The 14,436-nt window shown below is 39.4% G+C and overlaps 1 protein-coding gene across 1 annotated transcript in view; it reads right to left on the bottom strand.

Annotated features, from left to right (window-relative positions):
* Positions 1-3,853, bottom strand: part of myo10l3 (myosin X, like 3) — a 73,744-nt gene extending 69,891 nt beyond the window's left edge. Inside the window, exon 1 of the mRNA XM_080456957.1 lies at positions 3,564-3,853. Coding sequence (XP_080313083.1) covers positions 3,564-3,584 — 21 coding nt within the window. The 5' untranslated portion in view covers positions 3,585-3,853. The remainder of the gene's footprint in view (positions 1-3,563) is intronic.
* Between the last annotated feature and the right edge of the window lie 10,583 nt (positions 3,854-14,436).

Raw genomic sequence — 14,436 nt, 5'->3', positions numbered from 1 at the left:
ATCTCTGACACACTCAGTATGTGCATGTTGTGATTCACACACCCAGCCTGAGGATGGATGGGGCCGGGGTCAGGTAGAGCTGCTGAGGGCTTTATGGGGATCAGAGGTACTGTGTTCTGACAGCTCCTGAGTCCTGAGAGGAAGGGCCAGAAGGAAGCTGATGGACAGGGTGGGCCTAACAGGATAGATGTCACGCCGCACACCCTCGCACCAGCCTCTCCAACAACACTTAAACCACAGAAGGCATATTTCCACATGTGAGGACTATTAAGTTTACTTTCAATTTCTAATCATTTATATTCTATTTACCAGCTTGTCAAGCTGGTAAATAGAATAGAATCGTAATGCCCTAGACTCTAGGGCATTATGAAAACATTCACAATGTTAAGAATAGATTCCCATCAACAAGAGGTAATTTAAAAAGAGCTTGGCGATGCAGCAGGTTAAGCTAAAGTCAACAGCATGGTGAAACACCCTCGCACCAGCCTCTCCACTGACACTTTACCAGGACTGCACAGTTAATCCTACTGTATATCCTTTTATGCAATTATAGAAGATCGGTACATCAGAATTACTGAAATCATCCCCTAAATAAAAATGTGCTGTTGAAAAGATGATAATGCAAGACACAAAAAGTGATTTTCTTTTGACAGAAGTGATAAATAAACAGGATCACCGATTATGTCGCAAATATTCAGGATGATCTTTTTACCCATGATTGATTCGTGTAGACCTAATTTGCTCCCCCCATGACCATCTCAAGCAGGTGAAAGATGATCATCAGTCATCAGTAGAAAAACTGACACTGGATAAACACCTGTGTCCCTTTCATTAAATATGATCTGTAAAACAAACCTTCACAAAGATCTGTAACATGATCTCTCAGGCTTTAGCCTATATTTCTAACAATCATGGGAATGTAAGAATTGTATAATATCACAATACATTAAATTAGGGTTATAGTGAATCATTCACTGTTTGCACTGAGTTTTAACTAGTTGTGAGCCAGTGTCGCACACCAAAAATAGCCGACCTACAAGCTCACAATACATCGCAGCTAGACACCTTGTGAGCTGGTAAATCAGCTATTTTCAGTGTGCAACCCCGCCACTCAAATATACGGTGAAATTACAAGTAAATTAAATCCACACAGGCAACAGTGGCTTTGCAGTATTCAGGATACTGGCTTCCCCTAAACAAATGCATGTAAAAAAAACAGACCACACTTTGCTCAATTCATCTAATTTATATTAGATCATAAAGTTGTTTAACTATACTGATGCAGTCAGGCAGTCCTGCTGCTCAACAATTCTATATTAATGGTCAGCTCAAGAGATAAAATCCACTGAAATTAAGCTAATTTTTACATTTAATTAGGAAGCCTAATCCAAATGTCATCTACCCAGCCTAATACATACTCACATTTACAAACCCTTAAAATAATTAATAATTTTTGAGTGAGCATATTGAGTCCTGAAATCCCTAAGAAGCATATGCCCATTGCCGATATATAGCCATGATTATGACGATGATGTCACTTCACAGCAAATCACCCTGATCCTGATGTAGGCCTATAAATATATAACAATAAAGCAATACATAAATAAATCTTTTCAATGTTGTTTACAGATGGACAGTGATAAGACTGTATTGATACCAATGCCATTAGTGATTCTGCTTATCAGCCAAAATTCTTTATCGATTCCCTTATTGACTCCTGATCAATTTTCAGTGTGAAAAAAATAGTAGGACTACACCGGTTTACAACAGTTTCATTATCTCTGAGTCTGAACACAGTGCAGAAACAGTAGAGAAAAAGCATACATGCATGTATGCATAATAACATTTGAACTAGGGATGCACAATACTGTATATCGATATTATATCAATATTGTGATCACGTCTTCCTGGTTTTAAAGGCTGCATCACAGTAAAGTGATTTTTCTAGCTATTTGTCTTTACCTATGGTCTTTACCCACTTAATTATAATATAGGCATTACTCAATCATTATGATGATTATTAATCAAAATGAAAACACAAATAGTCATCACCACAATATTGTAACAATATCAATATTGGGGTATAATATTTAGTCAAAAATATTGTGCTATTTGATTTTGCTTATATCACCCAACTGTCAGAAAAACATTGATAAAAGGAAATGATAAGCTTGGAGGCATACAATGTTGATTCTCTGAGTGAACAATTAAAATTCCTTAATTTCTCAATTCCCATTCCCTATTGTTTACATAAGGTGTATCTCCAGGACCTAGAGCAACATGAGTGGATGGAGATAGACTAACACTAACATTAGGCCAGGTGAGAAGCATATAGTTCAGGGTCTATCCCATTGGTTCTCAAAGTGGGGTCCGGGGAGTCGGGGACCCCCAGGGGTACTTGGGGGGGGTACCAGGGGGTCCCCAGCAAAAGTAGTTAACACAGCATCACAATCATTTTAACCACGTCATCCATTTATATGTTGGCTATTCAAAAATAGCAGATCTACAAGCTCACAGCGCGTCACTTCGTGCTGCGCTGCGAGCTTGTATATCTGCTATTTTTGGAAATATTTGGAAAATGTCAAAAATGTTTGGAACATTTTGAATACTGTCGATTGTTTTCTTTACATTATTCTTCTCTTCTGGGGGTCCCTGGCACAAAACCTTATCAGATGGGGGTCTGCGGCCAAATATATATCAATGTGGGGGTCCTTGGCATGAAAAAGTTTGAGAACCACTGGTCTATCCTATTGAATTACAATGTAGGTTGTAAGTCAATAGGTGCTGCTGCTGACTGCACAGCCCTAGTAGGCTACGTCCATCAGTGAGAGGCAGTCAGGTAGAGTTGCCATGACAAGAGCACAGGGCAGGGTACTAAATGGAACAACTGTGAGGGCAAAAGAACCCTGTAGTCCAAAAATACATGCTGGGCAGCATATATCAGTGTTATTACAACAGCACAGATTCAGAATTTACACCAAACAGGACAATTCTTTGTACAAGAAAGATTAAGAATGATAGAATAACACCGGTGATGATGATGTCACATCATGACATCACAGCACTTAATAATCTTCAGTTGTTGATAAAGGACATTACATTTCCAGTATTGAGTGGTGAGTTTTTTTTTTTTTTAAAGTTGTTAATAATACACAACAAAATGTGCTTTAATGTTTCTAGGGCTTGAAATAAGTTATCATCATCACCAAGTTCACACATGCAGCTGCATCCTGTAGACTAGACAGAAAGCAGCCATGTGTCACTACAGGCTCGTCTAGCCACAATATTGTTTTCTGATTGAGAAAGGGAAATGCTGAAAGCAAACTAGATGTATATTAAATCAGTCTTCTTGTATAAAACACTGTAATGGCTCAAACGAGTTAAATGTACTGTAGACTAAAAAGAAGCATAGCCTGAAACGCGCACGGGACGCAAGAGAAGTCGAAGATGGTAACAAAGACCCGACGGGATACCCAAAAATAATTCAGGATTTCCACTGAAAGAAAGGGAGAAAGAAAGAAAAAGGTGAGCCCGAAATGGTGACCGAAGTCGAGAAAACTCACCTCTGCAAAGAAGGTATCCATTATAAACCAATTATTATGCCCAAGTCCTCCTCTTAATCCCTTTGTAGTGTTGGGTTCAGGGCAACACAGCTGCGCTCGGAGGTGTAATTCATTCCCAAAAGCTTTCCATCCGCTCAGCACATTACACACAGGGGGAGATTCTAAAAAGTCTTCTATCACAACTATGACCCACTTTGGAGTGATACCCAAGTCACGAAACAAGCGATTTCTGCGGGTCCTGGCGACAGTTTTACAGTTAATAATTCTTAAACGCTTCTTTGCTTGCCGTATGTCCCGGTGCCTGCCAGGCCGTTGTCGTGCGCTCTGTTGTGTTTCTTACTGTCCCGTCTAGCGATTCAATGTAGTGTTGCCAGGTTTTGAGAGAGAATCAAGCAACCAGGTCTAAGAAAACAAGCTCAAAAGAAGCAACCACTCTAACCTACATACATTAGCTATTTGAAAATACCCGACCTACAAGCTCACATGTGAGCTTGTAGATCGGCTATTTTCAAAGCTTGTAGGTCTGCTATTTTCAAATAAAAATCTTGGAAAAAGTGAACATTTAGGAATATTTTCAAATTCACAAAATCTTGTATGGCACAAAATATTTTCAGAAGGTTGACTTGGGTCTGCAGACAAATACAGACAAAAACAAGCCCAAATAAGCACACTTTAGAAACAAGCCCAAATAAGCAACTATACTTTAGAAACAAGCCCAAATAAGCAACTGGACTAAACAAGCCCCAAAAAACTGCAACCCGAAACTACAAAAATGTTACAAAGCAACTTTACAGAATAATAAGTCCAAAGTCGCTTATAATAAGCAGACGTGGCAACGCCGATTCAATGGGCCCGGCACATTATTATTCAGAGAGGCGGGGCTTAACGCCCATATACTCCTTTAGTACGACGGTGTCGCTTGTCAAAGGGAACAGATCTACAAGCTAACAACGCGTGGCGTCGCGACGCGTTGTTAGCTTGTAGATCTGTTCCTTTTTTGGGAAGTGAGACCCTCCCACAGCACACGCCCTTTAAATGACCATTAATACAAAGAGGGAGACTTGCATGTTCGCCCTGACAGACATCCTCCCAAGTCAAATTCAACTATATATCAGTGATTGATTCTACCCTCTTTTTTTTCACTTATTTTTTTTTATTGAAATAGGATTTCAAGAAACAAACAAACATACTACAGATACAAACATAAAAGGGAAAACAAAAAAAGACAAGACAAAAGGGCTGCATTCTACAATTGCTACAGTTATTACTTTAGTAGGCTACAATGTTTTTATTTTATTTTTTCAGACATTTTGTTTTCCTTTTCAAAATAAAAAGGTAAATAGAAATATGTTTTTTTTTCTTGTAGAAAATATGTCCAAAACAACCTGGTTAATTGCTTTAGCATATGCTCTCTCACAGTACATGAGAGAGGATGCCAAGGATATAGCATAACAATTCTATTTTACAGTACTTCCTCCTTTGGGAAAGATCAACTCTCAGGGAAGAGGAAGAAGCAGAAAAGTCATACAGGATTTGTTTTTGTTTTTGTTTATCAAAGATCAAAGCCCCCAGGATAGGATGACTCTTCATTCATATTTCTTGATTTCCCATCCCACTTTCTATGATTTAATCTGTTTGTTATAGCAATAGATCTGATGATCCTCAGAAGAAGGACATGTTTTTAATCTGTATCCTATGCCAGCGAGATAAGGCATGTCATTGCTTGTGCCTTGTGCATGCTTAAATGTGGATAGAGACACAGAAGTAAATACGCATCAGATTAAGTCATGAAAGAGTAAAATAATAAGTCTACAGTCTGTTAAATATGTAATCAGTCATCCTGAGGAATACAATGATAGATAACAGTAGCCTCATTAGAGTAATGTAGCTTTGCTTGCTTTACTTTTTTAAAGTACATTATTGTACAAAAAAAAAACTTCTCCATTATTCCTTTTTGTTTTCTCTGTGGCATTGCTGGATAATTATGACTGATTAGGGATACTACAATAAAACATAATCATTTTAGCCATTCTGCCTTTTCATTCAAAAAATGTTTGGCTAAATTAGTTAGTAACAGGTTTGTGCTTCTTGGTCAATAGCAGCTTTCTTGAAACAACCCATCCATTGTTATGTGTTGTCTGTGTTCCAGGACTCAAACGGAATAATACTTTAATAATGCTTGTGCAGTGCCAAAGGTAGGCTACCACTTGGACCTTTGGTTCATGGCACACTACAACATTCTGAACGTTAATGCTGAGGGTCTATCGTAACACTCAGGATTGGACAGTGTGTTGTGTACAGTGGTCAGACATTTTCTCCTGGCGTCTCAGAAATGTTTCACTCAACATCCACACACAAACCCCTCAGTTGGTCTGGTTTTCACTAAAGCCATAAAGACCAATCAATGCAGGCTGGCTACTTTACTTTACAGTAAATTACACACATTTACTATGCAAGCCTTCCACTTTGACCCACTCCCTGTTTACCACAATTGACATCATACTTTATCCGCAAGCATTCTGTTCTCTGAGCCTTCTTTCTCTTATGTATAGAGGCTGAAATTGACCACCAAAGATGACATAGTGACATCACAGAGTTCAAATCATATCTAAATATCATACAGCATATCCAGAATATTTCAATTACTTAGTGGAGTTTCATGAGAACTGTTATTTCTGCACTCTGTTGGAGAGACAGGGAGCCTCTGTGGCACCTTGCTGAGTATTCTCATATAGCGCAGACTCAGCACTAATTACCTAATAAGCATTTGTTAAGTCCAAACAATGCTGAATGAATTGTTCTTTAAATGAGTCACTCATTATTCGTCCTTATTTGTATCCCACATGTGACAGGACACCAAAGAGAGTCGCCAGGCAGAGGGCTGTGTGTGTGTGTGTGTGTGTGTGTGTGTGTGTGTGTGTGTGTGTGTGTGTGTGTGTGTGTGTGTGTGTGTGTGTGTGTGTGTGTGTGTGTGTGTGTGTGTGTGTGTGTGTGTGTGTGTGTGTGTGTGTGTGTGTGTGTGTGTGTGTGTGTGTGTGTGTGTGTGCTGAAGCCAGGCTCGCCTGCACACCACCTGAGGGAACAAAGAGTGAGAACAAAACATCCATTTGGCCATCAAGTGGGATCCCCAGGAGGCTTGGGGGAGGTGTTGAGGATCATGCGACTTGCTGGTCTTGACTCTTGCCATAGAACCTCACTACCATTTAATGGTGGTGAGGGTGAGGTTCTTTAAATTGGAATAAATATAGACGTGTACACAGTACACACTCTAAACAATACTTTTGATCTCTATATAACATGTCAATCTTTCCTGTTCTCTTCCTTCAGCAGAAGTGAACCATTACACAGAGACCAACACAGCTTCCAAGTAAAATGCTAACTTTCATAAAAATTGCTAAATTGCCCTTTCAAAATAACTTCAACTTTATTGTCCCACCAAACAAAATAGGTGAAATTTCAAGAAAGGGGAAAAGAATAGAGAAAATACAGAAAACTGTGACAAATATTCCTAATATGAGTACATTATAAGGTGCATGTAAAATAAAAGAAAGAAAGGAGAAAAGAAAGAATTCTATAGGACATATTCCCCTTTTTAGGGGGTAAATTAACAGAAAGTGACAAATATGAAACTCGAGCCAAAATTACAACACTTTTTTCACTTTGAAAATAAAAATGAAAATGTAAGTGACATGCACACGATGTGTGGTGTTTCACTCCAATGTGTCCTGTTTCACTCGGTTCCTAGGACAATCACATAAACGCAATTCATTGAGAGGAATTTGTTAGAGAGCACATGTCACAGTTTATTTTTGTGGTTCTGGTTTTGTATTACGGTTGAGAAAACAGATATGTGACCCTACATACCAACACTGTCAAATAAGGAGATACCCAAAATGCTTCAGACAGGCAAGATGATCAGCTGATGTCAGCCCAGCCACTCCCTGCTGTGCGGTGGGCTCCGAACACAGTAGGCTACATCAGTCAATAGGGTGGCGATCTGGGATGAATACTGTCTTGAGAGATTAATAAGGTGGAGATGCAGGCCCATGCTAGCCATGCAGGCCCATTCATTTGAAAAGAACATGATCCTGATGAACTCTGAATGGATGACATAATGCTTAATTATTACACTTGAACCCTAACATCCCTATTCTGGGGCTATAACATTCAGCAAAAAAATGCAGATCTACAAGCTTTCCGCTCTGCACTAAACATCGAACTAAATATCGCTCTACACTAAATATCTTTAGGATTAGGGTTAGGAAATAGCTGATCTACAAGCTCACTTGTAGATCAGCTGTTTTCTGTGAAGATATTTAGTGTTGCGAAAAAAGGAGGGGGCCTAGTCCAAGGCCCTTGGGGATCTAGTCTGTATGCTGTGTGAAGCTGACAATAGAGGAAGCGTATCTGGGAACATAGGGATGACCGGCAATTTCTGTGTTTTGCTTAATAGCATTCTTTTGGGATTATTTTAAAGATGTTTTTATAATGTTATGCCCTTTCACAGAGAGCCCAGGGACAGTGCACATACAGTACCAGTCTACTGTACATACTGTACCAGTCTGCTTTAATATCATCCAACTGTTTGTGTGCCATCTGTGGCACCACTGCCCTTCGGAGAGGCACAAAACTGAACAGACATAGCCAGAAGCATTGGCTTTTGTGTTTTGATGGTCTATCATAAGCAAGCAGGCAGCCATAAGATCATTTCAGATCAATCTGCCGGTTTGACAATGCAAGTGTCTCACCAAGGATAAAAATAAACCTAGAGTTTTGGAGAGCTAATGGAGACAGAGAGGCTCTTTAGACCCCACCCCCACACACACACACACACACACACACACACACACACACACACACACACACACACACACACACACACACACACACACACACACACACACACACACACACACACACACACACACACACACACACACACACACATTAACACACACACACACACACATTAACACACACTGACAGAAAAGCCCTGGAGCAAGGTCATTTAGGTCAGATGAGGGACCCATCCAGCCTGACTTCAAATAATGTATAGATCTGTCTTGAGTGCATGTGATGGAGGTCCCTTTCAGTGAGACTGGACCGTTTGATTATTCTCTCTATAGCCATGAGCTCTCATTCACAATCAGCCTATGATAATCACTTAACTGCACATGCTTTGATTATGTAAAGAGCAGCCATGAATTGCCTGGTCCCTGACTGCCATCTGAACAATAAACAAAACCATTGACCCACCCTAACTATACTGCCCTGGGGGTCTCTCTCTATATAATGTTCCTGTTCCTGCTCTTTCTTTTTCTTCTGCTTTCTAAAATTCATGGCAAGTTACAGAAAATGGCATTTAAAGTAGCCATAACTGAGCTTTTTGATAAACACATTGCACAGAGATTACACACATTATAAGGCCATGCCATGTCATTCGGGGAATTTTACAATTTGCTAACAGAAGCCACACAGCAGTAGCCTGTTAGTCAAGCAATCTATGTAATTGGGAACCATGATGCGATAATTAATTTGGTCTAATTCAACTGATTAAGCCGATGGCCTAAGCAGGTACTCATGTGAGAGCTGCTGATTAATTTCTCAGGATAGAAGACAGACAGACTGGAATATTGGAGTGGACACACCCAAGGGACAAAGCAAACAGAGGGGGGTCAATTTGATTGAATCACCCCTGTGCTAGGTTGGATAGATGGCAAGAGAAGGAGAGAAATTGTGCACATAGAGATAAAATGGGACATCTAACAATATCATTAAATAAGAATGATGCAATCTTTATGGAATCACTCTTCCCAGCAGCAGCAGCATAATGTGCAAATATGGCCAGTGACAGATCCTGGTGCCAGATATATTGAATTATGTGGCCAGTGCTGGGTCACCCAATAGCCAACATGTCTCCAAATAACAGCATTACTCACACCTATGTCAAAGGCAGATGGACATTCCATATTTGTGATCTCGTGGTTATGGGTAGGATGAGATAAATGATAAAAGTTAGGTATCAATAATGTTTTTTGGAGCCACTGAATGCTGTTCTATAAAGGTTAGTGCAGTAGAGCGTCACAGAAAGGAAATCTATGTCAGTGTTGTTATTGGCGATAAAATCTAAACACACAAAAGATTGTACATGAAGAAGCTTGAGTGTATCCAATTATGCAACAGACGTCACCTTTTGATCTGCAACCATGGAGAATGGTGTTGTGAAAGCTCATTGATGGATATTTTGCTAGCTGTCCACTTAAGAAGCCGGATGATATTTTTGTAGAAAAAGGACCCATTCATCATCACATATAGGGGCTCTCCATCAACTATGATGGACCCCCCCACGGTCCATGGCATTGTAATGACCCGGATTCCTAGCAGTGGGATTTCACAATTTATCTCACCACACATTCCTTCAAGTGCTCCATACACATACCATAACTTCCTTCAATCTGAAACATGGGGGCCAGCTCACACTCTTCCCATAACCCCCCCACCCCCCATTGTCAACTTCCTGTTTGTTTATGGAGCCTCATATTTTCCTGCTCCCACAGTAAGAATGTAGAGTAGGCCTACATTTACTGTTTAGCGTTTTCACTGTGATATGCTTTAGGTAACCTGAAGAGTCATGCATGGCACCCAGACACAAAGAACACAGTCGCTTGTAAAAACAAGCCTCATAAACATGCCACTGGACTTGGGTCATATTATTGGGGTTTTCATTATCTGGATGTTATTTTTAATTGTTTAGTTTCCTAGAACTGATTGGGACCACCACTGCTGGTAGCAAGCCCTGCAGTGACCAGTGACGGAAAGTACATTTACTCAAGTACTGTACTGAAGTAAAATTTTGAGGTATTTTTTACTTTACTTTTAATTTTTCCATTCTTTGATAGTTTATACTTCATCTACTATTCAGGGGCAAAGATTGTACTTTTTACTCCACTACAATTATTTGTCACCTTTAGTTTCTTTGTAGATTTAGATTATTAATAAAATAAAATAAAACATGAACTATACTTAAGCCTATTTTAAACTTTGGCTATTTGAAAATAGCCGATCTTCAAGCTCACAACGTGTCATGATTGCAAGGCATTGTGCGCTTGTAGATCTGCTATTTACTAGCGATTTTGACAATTTTTTAAAGCTTTCGAAAAAAACGTGTTAAGTGGGACATTCTGCATAATGGGCGCTTTTACTTTTAGTACTATAAGCATATTTCAATGCCAATACTTTTGTACTTGTCGTATTGCTACTTGGCAGTCACTGGCAGTGACTCACTGGTCATTCAGAGCCTGAGAAAGAATGAATGCGTATTTTCTCTACGGACCTCAGGTCTGCATTCTGAGCCAGCACTGAGGACTGACCGGGAATGCTGTAGGTCATTCAGTCTAGTGCTGTCTCATACCACATGATTCAACAGTGTGAATCACAGAACACTCAGCAATTAGATTCCAGGTACCTTAATGATGGTCAGATATATCCATGTGCAGATTTGAGGAGAAGCCTGCCTGAATCAGCACGTCTGGACTTTTAGAGTTTCATTCTCAGTTTTTTTAAGCATGAAAGATACAATTGTACACTATTTGCACCACTAACCCAACACAATAGCATAATAGCTTTAATACCAGCTGCTGGCCCCTGCTTCAAAAGAACTGAACTCACTGTATTTCCAACACGGTTTGCATACATCTGCCTCCAGGGGAAAGACAAAGAGGGATATTATGTTGGGGGGATATGTGACAGCAGTAGAATGGGGTCCGTTCAATATAATTACAAGCTCTGGGGAGATTACTTCATTCAGGTTACGCCCCTCCCAGAGGTCTATTTCCCCCCATGCCTCCCATCACATACGGGACAGGCCCCTCCAATTCCTGAAGGCACAACTATCATTTAGGTTCTGACTATAGTACTGACCATGTGATGGGAGGCATGGGGGGAAATAGATTGTAGATCTGCTTTTTTTCATTATTTTTGAACATTTCAGAAAAATGTCTGAATTTCAATATAACACTGCACTGATATTAAAAAGAAAATGTTTGCCCTTTTATACTAGAGTATTATAAAACCATGCACTTTTGAATACTTTAAAAGCAGGTACTCCAGTACTTTAACTGAAGCACAAATTTGACTGAGCAACTTTCACTGAGCAACTTTCACAACGTTTCACACGTACTGGGGTTGAGCAGCCTATGTTTCGTCCACCACAGAATAGAGAGGGGCTTAATGGTCAAAAACTGAGAGACCCTGCCACATCACAATGATGATAGCTATTAGTCTCTCTGGTGTTTAGTCTCACTCACTTCCTGGGACTTCCACTCTGGCTAGAAATGGCTAGTAAGTGTCTCATCCTCAGTGCATTAGGCAGCCAATGAGTTTTTCTTGTGGTTTGAACGCACATTTTCTGATCTCAAAGCTGGGATATTGATGGACTCTCATCGTAGGTTATCGGCACTCTCACACTCATAACAAAATTACCAAGCCAAATGCATGTCATCCTTCATCCTGATCCCAGGACAATTATCTCTGTCTAACAGTAGGCTAATGAGCCAGAAAGCCAGGGCTTTTGTCCTATCTGCAGTTGGAATCAGTTGCCATTAGAGATTATAAAGGCCACCCTCTTAAAATGGAGACTAATGAGAAGAGGGGAAGAGCAGGAAATGAGATTATGGTATAGCTAGTCGTTACCACTAAAAGGGTGGGACACTGGGACAGAGACAAGGGTAAGTGATAAATGTGTGTGTGTGTGTGTGTGTGTGTGTGTGTGTGTGTGTGTGTGTGTGTGTGTGTGTGTGTGTGTGTGTGTGTGTGTGTGTGTGTGTGTGTGTGTGTATAGCCACAATAGTGTGTCATACTACATGAACAGGATAATGTTTAGCATTAGAGAGTCTGTGGTGGCTTTACCTCACCAGCTATTGAGACGACTAATGCTGGCCAGGCATCATTAACAGACAGCACAGTTTTTCATCTTTAGGTACATAGCCTAGGCTACATGATAGATAGAGACAAAACACTGCTCCAACACATGAAGCCATTTCATGCCACAGCACCCCCTACCACTTTGAGCAGTGGTTTTCAAAGTGTGGTCCTGGGACCCTCAGGGGACTTTGAGGGGGTTCCAGGGGGTCCCCTGCAAAAATAGTTCATATACATTGGCTATTTCAAAGTAGCTGATCTACACGCACACAAAGCATTGACGTTGTGAGCTTGTACATCTGCAATGTTCAAAAAATGCTGGAAAATGTTGATTTATTTTATATATATTTAAAACATAACACAAATATTCTATATTGGGGGGTCCCTGGGACAACAACTTTTCGGATGGGGGTCTGCGGCCAAATACATATTAGTTTGGGGGTCCTTGAAATGAAAATGTTTGAGAAACAATGACTTAGAGCATACTGTGTAGAGACCCTGTTGTGTACAGATCATATTGCTCTCCTACAGTGGGTCTATGAATAAACAATAATACTTTTAAACCACATTTGACTCAATACACGTGATATCACACCGCACATGTATGTTTTTTTTCACCATAAATATGGGTAAATGTTTTATTTATTAATTATTTATTTATCCAGCCTCATCATTTCTAACTGGGCTGGTCTTCAATCTTAAAGCGCCCTCTAGTGTGCCTTAAAGAATAATGACATTATTACAGCGTTGTCATGCCTGTCAATGTCAGTAAGCATCTGATTTGACACCAATATTAAATCCATTGCCATCTTATTGCTAAAGGTAGTGATGGACATTAAAACTTGAATTATTCTCCAAATAAAGATCAATCTCTGAACAAACTTGTCAATGGTCGCATGAAATGAAACCATATCACAAAAGCAACTGAATGTAAAGACATTTATTCTGTAAAGAAATGCAAAGAAAAACACAACATAATGCCATGCTGCCTGGCTCCTGTCAATGCAAACTATTCCTGAACTGGCTTCTTTGTTCTATTACCATGTACCTACTAATACAATAGCAATTTTTCTATTACCATGTTGTAATATACAATAGCAATTGTTCTATTACCATGTTGTAATATACAATAGCAATTGTTCTCAACCAACCTCCAGATATTGTCTGTGTCAGTGTGTGAAATGTGAAATGTCTGTTGAGAGCATATGTAGGATTATTGGTTGCATACTCAACATGATTTATTTTGTTAGAGCGATGTTTACACTTTACACACATTGTTATTTGATAAAAGGTTAAATATAAAAGATATAAGGTTCATCTTGAATGGACATTGGACAGGCATGTCTGGCCCAGGAAGGTTCACATCCAAGTTTGATTTGATATTTTATAGCCAGGACCGTAAAGCCAGAACAGAGTAGTAGTGTCATGTGATAGCAGCAGTGGTGTAAAAAGTACTCAAATGTTAAACTGAAGTACAAGTATCAACAATGCAATGTAGAAATACTCTGTTACAAGTAAAAGTCCAGAATTTAAAAAATATATATAAAAATATTCAAAATGTACTTAAAGTACCAAAAGTAGAAAGTACTCATTATGCAGAAATTATGTCCCACACGTTTTCAAATGTATAAAATGTATAAAAATGTTTTTAAAAATAGCAGATCTACACAATGCGTTGCATAGAGATGCATTGTGAGCTTGTAGAACGACTATTTTCAGATGGCCGAAATGTATCTACAAGTATCCTAGGGCGTTGTGGGCATAAATCCAATGAAATCGACAGGAAGTGATGCCCACAACCCCTAGGAAACTTGTGGACAATACATAATACATTACCCACAGAAGTGGGTAATGTATGTATGTTTTGTAATAATAATCGTTTTCAAATAATTGTAGTGGAGTAAAAGTATAATATTTACCTCTGAGATGTAGTGGAGTAGAAATAAAAGAACTG

This window comes from Gymnoscopelus braueri, assembly GCF_963280865.1.
Source record: "Gymnoscopelus braueri genome assembly, chromosome: 18".
Classification (NCBI taxonomy): domain Eukaryota; kingdom Metazoa; phylum Chordata; class Actinopteri; order Myctophiformes; family Myctophidae; genus Gymnoscopelus; species Gymnoscopelus braueri.
This window is presented reverse-complemented; position numbering and strand designations above follow the sequence as displayed.